The 12,044-nt window shown below is 45.7% G+C and overlaps 1 protein-coding gene across 3 annotated transcripts in view; it reads right to left on the reverse strand.

Moving 5' to 3' along the window:
* DDX31 (DEAD-box helicase 31) overlaps nt 1-12,044 on the reverse strand; it is a 44,390-nt gene that overhangs the window by 21,970 nt on the left and 10,376 nt on the right. For all 3 annotated transcript variants that reach the window (XR_008508738.1, XM_036394280.2, XM_054516912.1), the window contains 2 exons: nt 6,436-6,486; nt 4,316-4,455 (listed from right to left, as the gene is read on the reverse strand). Coding sequence is in view for 2 of the 3 variants with exons in the window: in XM_036394280.2 (XP_036250173.2) it covers nt 4,316-4,455; nt 6,436-6,486 (191 nt within the window). In the remaining variant the exon portion in view is untranslated. The remainder of the gene's footprint in view (nt 1-4,315; nt 4,456-6,435; nt 6,487-12,044) is intronic.

Genomic DNA, 12,044 nt, shown 5'->3' on the forward strand with positions numbered 1-12,044 from the left:
AAACTCACCCTCCAATTCATTTATAGCCTCAAAAGCCACCTCTGACACCAGACACACAGTTTGATTTCCTTTCCTGCTCTGAGAACTCACCTCCCCTCTCATCTGAAGTGCAAAGCCAAAGCCCAGCCCATTAGGGACTCCACAGCATTTTTTTTTTAAATACAGGAGACTCATTCAGCTGTCCTAGCCAGGCTTCACACTGGGCATTTATTTTCATTCTGTCGACTCACATTCCTCCTGTAGGCTCAACCAGATGATTTATTCTCCAGTCCTGCTTGCATGACACTGCTGGGTCCTGCTATGGCCCAGATATGGAAATGCTTAGAAACCTGCTTCATTTCCAAGTGAGCAGTCCTGCTTAAAGGTGCATTTACAGGACACTAGAAATTCTTTGTCCTCTTTAACACTGTCCTAAGGGGCACACACACCCCAGGTGACAGCACAGAACAGCTGTGCAGCTCCAGGCCATTAATATTACAGCTGCATCCAAACTGGGTCCCATTTCCAAGGGAATTACTCAGAGCATAAAAGCTGAGGTCTGTGGGCCCAGATTTTCAGTAATGGGCAAAGGTTATGTCTAGAAAAGAAGCCAAGGAGTTCACTTGGGATTAAACCAATCTAAGGAAGAGAGAAATCTTTGGGGTCCAACAGTTCTCAGATTCCTGAATCTCAGCTGGTCAGAAAGCTGCCTGTGGTTTCTGAAAGGAAGTATTGCTGCTATTCTTCAATTTGTAAAGTACAGAAAGAAATTAAAACAACAAGGATATCTTCTTCTTTTCACTCCAAGCTCTCTACCATCTGGCTAGCAGGAATGGATGAATTTCTGCCACAGTGTTTGACAGGATATTGTGATCCTCACCTGCTCCCCATCCTTCCGAGCTAAAGCAACAAAACCTTTACTTTTGCAACCTGCCTTTTCAGCCTCAGCCAACTCAGCATCACAGCAGAAGGCAAGGAGAAGGTGCAGAGGAACAGCCATCCAGCCTGGAAGGGATGGGCCAGAGTGGCCACAGGACACCCTACAAGGGAGAGCAGCCCCCCCATGTGCAGCTGGGCCACCCCATGCACAGATTCCTTCACAGAGGATGCAGAGACAGGCTGGGCAGTGATGGGGGAGAAAGGGAAATGGAGCATAAAATGACAACCGAGGGTTCCTCTGTCTGGTTTTGAAAAGTATAACAGCAAATTAAAACATAAATGGTAACCACTTAAGCAAGAGGAAAGCAGACCTCCCCCTTCCCCCTGCAAAGGTTGCTTTGACACGGCTATGAATGAAAATGTCAAACCTTTGACATTGATTTGTCGGAGTTGGGTCCTCCCCTCCCCTGGCGTGTCGCCAGCAACAGATACCAGAACTGGGTTCACAGCAGGGAGCAGGGAGGGGAACAGCACAACCCCCGAGCAGGGAGGGAAACGACTGGAGCAGGGAGGGAAACGACTCGTGCCTTCACGGTGATGCCTCCTCCTTTATAAATTAGTTAGGCTGCTGTTAGCAGATAAAGAAATTATCTGATAGCTGTCGAGGCAGGCGCTGCGAGATTGCAGCTGAAGAGACATAAAGGAAAAAAAAACAAAACCAAAACCTCGCATTTCTTCTGCTTGTTGCCTCCTCCCTTTGAAGGGAAATCTGTTAGTTTTGCTTGGAGCTGAGACAGAACATTTTGGAGTCTACCCTTTTTTTTTTTTTTTTTTAAAGAGGGAATGGAGAGAAAACATGAGTGTGCACGTGCCTGCACATCCACATTTACAGCTGGGCAGAGCAGCCACAACTTCCAGCTACGCAAAGCCCAACCTGAAAGTTGCAGAGAGAGGAGGCAGCTTTGCTGAGCCCCAACAGGAATTACTGATCTCAGCAGAGCCAAAGTGAGATCGTTTTGGCAAAGGCTAACGCTGCTTTTCCACACTGGAAGCCAAGGAGAGGCTTCAGGTACCGGTGAAAATTAATTGCAAGCGATTTCCAATTTCAAAGGCAGTCATCTCTAATTCCGAAGTGGATTTTCATCCAGGAACAAAGCCATGTCTGCTCTCATTACTTCCGACTCTCAACATTCCTGGACTTACTCCCATGCATGCTGGGGTGGGTGGAGGGGTTTAGGAAAAAACTCTGGGTCGGATCCTCATCCCCTGTAAACCAGCAGAGCATTGCTCATTTACACCAGCTGAAGGCTGCAGGGACACATCTCATGCTTTGTCTTCTTCAAAATACATATTTTATGAAGTATTTACATTTCAATAAACCCAGCGGGAACTTCATTTAAAAAAGGAAAAAAAAAAAACCCCAACAAATTAAAAAAAAAAAAGAAAGATTCACAACACACACTCATCCTCGACAAAAACCTGAGAGATTTAAAAATTAAGCTAAGAATGGGGAAAAAAAAGAAAAAAAAAGCAAACTCCAGTAACTTGTGCAGACCAAGTCAGAGGGCAAAAAGATTTAGGGTAAAGGAACAGAAATGAGCAGTGCTTAAGAGGCTCGGTGACAGTCCAACACACGCTGTCTTTCACCCTCACACTGAATTAAATTGTCAGGATTATCACCATAATGCTCTGTTTATGAAGGGTAACGGCAATTTGTGCTGATGGCACTTGCTGCCTTGAGCTTCAAGCTGCCTTCCTGCATCTTCTCAGTAATTCATCAGCTCCCTGCTCTGTCCCAGTGCCCCTTCTCCTCATCCTCTGTGTGGGAAGAGCAGAGAGCTTGGATTGCCCCGTGCCCGGCAGGCACTCGCTGCCTTTCCTCTGAGGATGGGGGTCAAGGAAGGCAAATTACACTCATTTCTGGCAAGTCCTTCATCTGCAGAATGTAAAACAAACAAGCAAAACAAGAAAAGGCAATCCCCAGTGTCATCTGGCTCTGAAAAGCAAAGGAAAAATAAATTCACATAAATCTCCCCCTGCTTATTCAGAGTCTTCAAGATTCCTGAAGACCACGGCCAGCTCAACAACAGGTCTGCTTAGCAGACATAATTACCAGCCTGAGTGACACTTCCCCAAACTTGTTAAAAAACAACAACATTGGATAAAAGCATTAACATTTAAAATAAAAAGGAAGGAAATTTCTCTCTCCTTCCTCTAACACTACCAAAATATTATAAAATAGAAAAATAGAACTTTCTACTTGGAGTTAAAAATTCACAATTATGTGGGATTTCACCTTTAAATGTCAGTGCTGTTTGTTACATGAAAAAAAACCCTGTCAGCTTAGCCTTCCATGTCTTGCTGGTGTCTGCTTAATAGATAGTTACCTGGGATGATGGATGGCTCTTTGTTAGACCACTAAATGGCTCACAGCCTAGAATAAGCCTGTATTTACTGCCAACATTTGTTTGTTTCAAGGATGCAAAACCAAATTCGATTCCAAGCAGCTCCACCCGACAGAAACACAAGAAATAAAAGGGAACTAATTTGTGCATGAGTTTACAGGGCTCCATCAACACTGCCACAACACTGAAGGGACTCTGCTGACGTTCTCAAACGCTGAGAGACAGCAGAGCAGGGAGCAAGGGGAGGCACAAACACCCAGCTGGCTGCTGAGGAGGCTGGAGATCCTGCCTAGAGATGCTGAGCAGCCAGTTGTGGGTTTTCTCTACAAAAAGATCATTGTGAAAGCAGGGCTGGACTAAAATCTCATCATGTGTCAGCCATCAGGTACCTGACTGCACACTGGGCTGGTTCTTACTGAGCCTGGCCTGCTCTCCTTGCTGCTACTCCCAAATCCAAGTCAGAGCCAGGCAGGCTTGGAAGCACACCCCACTTTGGGTCTGCAAGAGTCCACCCTCCCTTTGTGCCTTCCAGGACCACACCGGGCTCTCACCACTTGCCAAAGCTTCTCCTGTTCCTGTCACAAGCCACTTAAACAACGCATCTCGGTCAACTAACTGCAGATATCACCCACAGCTCCCCAGCAATTTCTCCCCCAGATCTCTCCCAAAGGGCCAGCACAGTCTCTGACAATATGGTGCCATGCAGGCAGAGGGCCAGGGACCATCTGACAGGCTCGTTTGACTTGTGATCTCCACACAGTCACAAGATTTGTCATAGATTTGAACCCAGGGCCAGAGAGAAAACAATGGAGTGCAAAGGATCTCTGACTATCCCTGCCCCTCACCACACACACTCACTCATGCACAACCTGCCAGGCTGATGATTTTCACACACTTCCCTCTTCTCCTTTTGCTAGTCTGGGGCCAGGCCTGGATCACGAGAATTAATAAATTCTTATTAAAACCTGCACGAGACACAGTCCCGCTGAAAGTGCCACGGAAGGTTAATTAGCAAGGATGAGCTGAAACTTTTGTTGGCGTTTCTGACTCACTTAATCTTGTGAGAAGCCAGCAAGCTGACATATTCTGCCTCTGAAGGAGCCAGCACGAGCAGGCTGCTCCCGCGGCAGCCGATGCGCGCCGTCCTCCCGATCCGGTGGATGTATTCCGCAGGTGATGCCGGAGCGTTGTACTTCAGGAAGGGGGAAAAAGAGCAATTAACAGGATGTTAATTAGAAAGCACACACCCAGCCCGCTCACCTGGAACAAAAGGCACACCCCACAGGCTGCACCTCCCGAGGAACTGGGCTGTTTGTAGCACGCCTCATCCCCCGAACCATCACTCAGCCCCTCAGCCGCGGCGGTTTTTTGACATGTGGATGTGACATGTTGGCCAACTTTCAGATAATAGGACAGTTTTCCCCATCTCAGTGTCTCTCTCTGCCTTTTACATTTTATTTCTATACAGAAACCTGTTCGCTTCCCCTAATTTAAAAAAAAACAAAAACTCGAATCTAATCAAATCTCACACCAAAGAGCGCCCAGGACTGCCCACATGGAGCAGGGAGCTGCCTGTTCTGCATTTGGGAGAAAAATCACAAAACAAAAAACAGCTGATGCCAATTTGGAATTGGGCTAAATTGCTTTGTTTGGATTAAAGCAAATCATAGCTGGTTACAGGGTAGAATAAATCTAAGAGAGAGAGGAGGGAGTGCTTTCAGCAGTCTATGATACAGGTAGCAACTCTCTTCCCCTGTCCAACTACCAGACACCATGAAAATGTTCCTTAAAGACCCCCCAAATTTAGCACTGCCTCTCATTTACCTCACTGGGAATCAAAACTGCCCAGCCATTTGCAAGATCTGATAAAGGGTGACACATTTCCCTCCCTTTAACCTCCCCCTATTCTTTCCCCCCCCTTCCTCTCTTTCCTGGAAAAAATGAACAAGCACAGAGATACTGCTCAGAAATGAGCCCTCAGCAGTTTAACTGGAAAAAACCCAACAACCAAAGCCCACTCTAGTGTTTATACCTGTGCCCTCTGGCAAAGTTTCTACTGGCTAGAGGTGTGAGTAAGATGCTGTGAGCAATCTAATTGCTCCCTGCAGGTCCTTGCTCTTGGACACAGCTCTCAGGACAGCTGAGATTTCGCCTTCTGGACACACAGAAGTCTCCCAGGGCTTTAGGTAATTTGCACTGCGTTCTAACACTGGCAACTATATCTTTGGTTAAATTATATTAATATACAGATCTGGGAATTAAAGACTTCACTTCCACAGCCTTCATCGACTAGCTGGCTGCTACAATATCATTCCTTTTTTAAAAAACACAAAAATCAAATCAAATTTGTTACCTGAAGGGATGAGGTAGAAATTAAAAAGCTTTGTTGAGGCTCTGTGCCCTGTTCCTTTTATCCAGGTGTTGCTTGATACATGTGAATCTCTGGATCAGTTTTTCCTCTATTCAACTAACCTTTTTTTAATTATAAATCTTTTATAGAAATGAAATCTGTCTCATGCTCTCAGCCTCCTCTTTGAAACGACAGGCTGCTATTTTTAAGGTTCAATCCATCTTCCTTTGTTTCTATTTTTTTTCTTCCCTAGGACTGTATTTCTGTCAACAGCAATGCAGCAGTGTGGGGTTTTGTTGGGCTTGTTTTCTTCAGGGAAAATCTGAACCATGCAGTTCTGCTGGAAGCTGGATGCCTGCAGCTACTCAGCCCCAACCCAGCCAAGCCTCACTCAAAACACTCAGGTCACTGCACTGACACTACTGGGATACTCAATGTTTAACATGAGGAATTAACTTAAACTCCTCATGGAACTGCCTCCCCAGAAAGCTCAGGAAAACAGGAACAGAAGTGCAAGAGATGGTCAGGATTTCACAAAATTTGGCTTCCTGGGTGGGGAAATGGAGGGTGCTTCATCTCCAGCCAGGAGAAACTCTGGTAACATCAGGTATTAAAGAGAAAAAACAGACCAAGGCTACCCTAGCAATGCTTTATCCTGGCAAAACCCAGAGTCCCAGTCCTGCAGTCAGGAACTTGTGGGTCTCCCCCACCTGCAGGCATCAGCACCAAGACCAGCAAACTGCAGGAAGGTTATGGACTGGGAAGGGATTTAATCTGAGCAAGGCTGCACTTGACACACACAGACACACAGAGCAAACCCACCTGTACAATCCAGGTCACTTGAGGCAGGTCCAGCCCCCGTGCTGCTACATCCTTTAAAATGAATAAGGAAATCACTTTAGTAAAAACCCTTTGGAGGTATCAGCAGAGTGAGGAGTCTTCTGGGATGGAAACTATATCTGAAAGCAGCTAGCTATGTAAGTAGGAATTTTAAGTGTCTAATTTGGGGAGAGATGGACTGAAGGTCAGAAATAACACTGAGGGTTTAAAATATAAGGATTGTTGGCAGTCAAAAATGCAATGCAATCAAAAATGCAATCAAAAATGATCCACTACTATGGCCCAAAGCCTGGAGGACACAAACACCTATTTCAGGATGGTGGTGTTGAATTACAGCATTTTGCTACAGCCCCTTGGCATTATATCTGAGAGAATCCACTGTGTAAATGCTAGTGATACCTTTGGTTCTTCAGTTTCTTTCACTGATGAAAAGAGATCTGCTCATGAGCACCTACTACCCAAACACAGAGAGGGAGAATTAAATCTCTGAAAGGCAGCACTAGTTCTGAGCACACCTTTATCCACAGCAAATCTAAGTACTAAAATCAGGCTGCTTATGATGAAAAAGGAAAAAAAAAATAAAAGGCCAATGGTCAAGAATCCCTGGCCTTGGGTGGAATGTCCAAAGATATACTGATCTCTACCTACAAATAATTAGTTGTTTCCTAGGCGATGGTCTGAAGTTGAGGAGCAGATGACTTGCAGGTCATCTGGCCCTAAAATAAAAGGCAAATAAACAATTTAGCAGAATCTGCAGGAAGCTGGAGCACAGCTTGAGGAGAGGGGACTTCAGCTATGCCTTAGATTTGCACCAGTCTGGCTTTGATTTGGAGAAACAAAATGCAGCTACGAAGAAAAGAGTCTGAAGCTGCTGTCAAGGTGTTATCTGATGTGCCAGCTGGTGAAAAACACCATCAACTTGGAGAAGGACTTGAATGAGACCCTTTAGTTATCCACAGCCAGATATCTCCAAAAACATACCCCCTTCTGAGAGAAAAGAGAGTTTAAATGCCATCCAAACCAGAGAGCGCAAACACATTTCAATCTCCCTTCTTGATTTTCTCTTCATTAGTAATGTCCTCACATACTCCTTGGATTTTACATTCACCAGGCGCAATAGCAGAGCAGGTGTGCAGATTTAACTCTGTTAGGAAATGTTTTGCAACACATGTATCTTTTAGCTAGTTGCAAAATAGAATATATTAAGGACGTAAGCAGGAGCTTAATGTACTAAAAATGTGTCAGCCACCCACTGAAGTGTTTTCATGCAACTCCCACACACGTTAAAAGAATGGGAAGCTGATGTTTTGGCAGCAAAGGCCTTCCCATAAGCACTAACCAGGCTGTTTTGTGGCTCCAAGTGCAGTAAAAGAGGAGCCACTTTCCACAGCGCCCACTCCGAAATAACGCACGCTCGCGCTCCAACACGCTCATTAAGGAGTGACTTGTTCCCAGAGTCAGAATGAACAGATGTACAAAAAGCCATTTAAAGGAGGTTGGAGAAAATAAATCAAGGGGAGCTGGGAAGCGTGTACAGCAGTTACCAGGATAACAAGACTATAAACTCTGCAGCACGATCAGACGGGAGCGCTGACGGCTGATTCCGAGCTGGCTGGCTCTGTTCTTCCACCAAAGCTGACAAGGCTTTGGTCTTTTCCCTTCCTGTGCTCTTCCTCACACTCAGCAGCTGAGGAAAGGCTGTCTGAGCAGAGGCTCTGACCTTGGCATAGGGCAGTTTCCCCAAAATAAACCAACAACCAAGACAGCCCTGTGGTCTGGAGCACCTCTAATATGAGGAGTGGACAGCACGGGCAGGAGCCATCCCTCTCATCCACCCAGATTCTTTCCCTACTTTTCCAAGATAATTTTCTCAACATCTCAGCTTGGAAAAATCAGTGCCACAGTCAGAATTTTCATGTGCATTTGCCCAAGCTGAAAAGGTTCACTAAAAGCCTCATCAACAGCCAGGGAGGACATTTTAGAGAAGGCTTTCTCCCATCACCAGCCTTGCATTCATGATTGCTTTCACAGTGCCACCAACTCCACTCAGTTGTTACTGACACACAGCAGCAGCTACTCTCCTGGGGTTTCCCTTGGCTCTCTTTCACAAGTCTTTTGGGATTTACTGGTAATTGGAGTGTTTTGCAAACTCTCAAAGATTCCTCAGTATCAGTCCACCTGTGTCTCCTCAAGCTCCTTTTCCTCAAAGACCCTGGTAGAGAGCAGCAAGGTAGGACTAGGGTAAAAAGTTTGAGTTGATTTGCTTTCCTCTGCTGGCAGGGCCCATGAGTTTCACCTTCTCAGAATTTTAGAAAAATATTTGTGGGTCACCTTTCCAGGAGAGAGAACACAGCTCAAACAACACCAATCCAGTTTTACATTTATTCCACACACAGAAGCACTAACCTGCTGCCAATACTCTTTCAAGAAGCCCAAGAGATTTCCAATGTACCACTCTCCCTCTTTTCCACTGCCTCAGATGGCACTGCCCCTTCTATGTGTGACCTCACACTACCATTCCTTAATTACAGGGAAATCAAGGATATGACACCTTGGCAGGTGGCTGCTGCCTCCTTTCCATGGGCAATGGAAGGGCCAATTCTTCAGTGACCATCTCATGGAGCAAAAAACCAAAAGCAAACCTACACCAGTGCCATTTTAAATGATAACCTGAAGCCTTAACCACGTTCCTGCCCTGATCCCAACTACAAGGCACACAAGGGCACAGGATCAAGGAAATCCACCTGAGGGATGCTATAAAAGCTGAAATTTCTGCTTTGAACAATTCATGTTACCAGCCTGGGCTTGTGGTTAGGGGGTACAGGGGTGGATCCAGAGAATGGGGTACAAGGGGTGGGTGCCAGGGAATGGAGGGCAAAAAGGTCACACTGAAAGCGAGTCCTGTCACTGCAGAAGATCAGAACCAACAGGGCCACTGAAGTTTTGCAGGGGCCTTGGTTTGCTCAGTCCCTCTCACACAATCTAATTAGGGCAAAGGAAATTGCTAAAGTTGCTTTTGAAAGACACTCAATGGTGAGGTCTTGAAGGCCCTGAGCTTGACAATTGGCTGCCTACATGAGGCCTAGAAGTACAGATGGAAGGCAGCTTGCTCAGGTGCCAGGCTGTCAGTTGGATTAAAATGACTCATTTATTTACCAAAGAACCTCACAAAGTGCTTTAGCTAACAGGCAGAGAGGGCCTAACGGCTCTCCAAGCTGGGGAAGAAGCTCTCGCGCCTTCCCGGCCTGCCAAAAGTCATTACAGCCGAGTGTGGAAAGCCATCAGCAGGGTAGAGACCCCCGTCGGCAGGGTGACAGATTGGGCTGCGTAATCAGAGGAGGAAGGGGAGAGCACAGAAGCTGTCAGAGGCGAAAGCTCTTGGCTGGGGCCGCCAGAAAACTGGCAAGATGAGTTAGCGTGACTGAGTAAACAGCAAACAATCTCCAAATGATCTTTCCTCCCTCCCTGGAAGAGATGAACTTGTTTAAAAGGCACATCCCAAAGGAAGCCGCAAAGAACTTTCAGTGAAGGAGAGAGAAATAAATCTGGACGAGACCCTCTGAGATACATGGCCCTTTTATTTTCTTGTCTGCCAGCTTATATTGTCTGGCAAAAATATTTTATGGGCTATATTAATATACATATGACATAGAGCAAATTAATAAAAGGAACAGCAGGTCCCATTGCTTACTAGAGCGGAAAGATGGGTGGAGAACATGGCATAAGGGACAAGGGAAGGACAGCAACATTATTTGTGTTGCTCTTTTGTGAGCCAGGTTTCAAAATTTTGTGGGCACAAAACACGATTTCACAGTGAAGAGAACAGAACCACCTTTCTGCAGAATTCTTTTTTTTTTTTTTTTTTGCTGATATGGAGAAGAGTGTCAGAAAAAGCAATGCCCTTAGAGGCAGGAGGTGGTCACAGAGCCTGGCTGCCCTTTGGACATCTGCGTTGGGGAGGCACCTGTAATGTGGGACTGGTGCAAAGTGTATCTCTATATTAAGGTGTCCATATGGTCCCCATTACTGTGGTAACAGGCCACCTCCTGCTTTCAATGCATTTGTCCTCCCAACATCTCTGTAAGATGGAACTGTGCTACTTTCCCCATTTTACAGATGGGGAGCTGAAGCACAGGGAGATTTTGGACTCAAGACACACAGCTCACTGTGCTTAACGTGCTGACCGTGTGCCAGCTGAGGCAGAGTCACCGGCACCGGCAGGAGCTGCATCCCTGCCTTGCAGGAAATGCAAAGCAGCTTAGATTGAAGAGGAGGAGGGTTACAGTAAATGTGTTACCTTACACCACCCTCATCATGGCAATCCAGGTTACTCCATATTATCTCACATTTATGACCATTACCTCCCATTTGTGACAGATCAGGAGCAAACCCACAGCTATTGCTGCTCAACTGACATGTGGCTATTTGCCTTGTCACCCCAATTCCACGTTCACCTGTCTGTGGCACAGCAGGAAATCAAAACACATCTCCAGTGTCTCAAGAGGGGAATCCCATCCACTGAGATTTCTTCATCCAAATTCTTCCTACCTTGTCAACAGTTGCTCATTTCCTGACAGATTTTTCCTGTCACAGGCTGCATTTTCCCTTCAAACCTTCTCACCCAGGAATTGCTAGCCTAGTGATTGCAATTGTTTTGCTTCCTCTTTCTTTGTCTAAATTTGAGCATTTACCTTCCTTCCAAACCCATTAAATTGGAATTTCAAAAACAAGATATGACCTGACATTTCTCAGTTATGTGCATCAAGGATAACAAAGTTTAGCTATTTATTTTTCAGAATTTACCAAACACTTTTTATCTTCAAATCAATCTACGCCACTGAACGGTTTAAGCTCTACTCTCCTCCCTAGTTCTGACACTCAAGTATACAAGGGAACCAAGTTACAGTTCCACTTATGCACTGCAAAGATGCATTTTGACCTTGATCAAATCACTGAAAGGCTGTACACACAAAGCAGGACCAGAAGATAACAAGTAGAATTTTACAGGTGACATAATAAATAATTTGGCAATGCTAAATCAAGCACTCCTATACACATGGCACTCGTAGCTTGAGCTGTGGGCAGAAAAAGAAAAGAATTCAGCTCCCCACACTCTGAAAAAATTGCAACTGGTTTCCTTTAAGAATAACGTGCAGCAAGAACAGGAGTCATTTCAGAGCTGGAGAGGGTTTCTCAGCTCTAATTACTCCCGATCGCTGTAATTTACAAGTTTGCAGTGGGTAGAAATCGCCAAGATTCACACGTTTTCAGATCAACAGCTGCCACTATTAGAGAGCAAATCGTGCAGCCTTCTGCACCACTGCAGCAGCCTGTGCCCCTGGCAGGTCAGGAGCGAGAGGCAAAGGTGCCACCACAACCCAAGGGTGCCAGCAAACTTCAGCAGAGGACAAGAATTTCACCCTCAGCACCCTTGGAAGGAGCTTGAAGGGCACAAGGCAGCAGCAGAGCATGTGCTTTTCCTTCTCTGGTTGGGCTCCCCTTCCCACCTCTGCAGGTGGTTGTTTTTAACCTTGGGGTAGTTATTAAGATGGGAAATAACCACATTCCATCCAGTTTCCCTGGCAGTGCCA

This window comes from Molothrus ater, chromosome 20 (genome assembly GCF_012460135.2).
Source record: "Molothrus ater isolate BHLD 08-10-18 breed brown headed cowbird chromosome 20, BPBGC_Mater_1.1, whole genome shotgun sequence".
NCBI classification, from domain to species: domain Eukaryota; kingdom Metazoa; phylum Chordata; class Aves; order Passeriformes; family Icteridae; genus Molothrus; species Molothrus ater.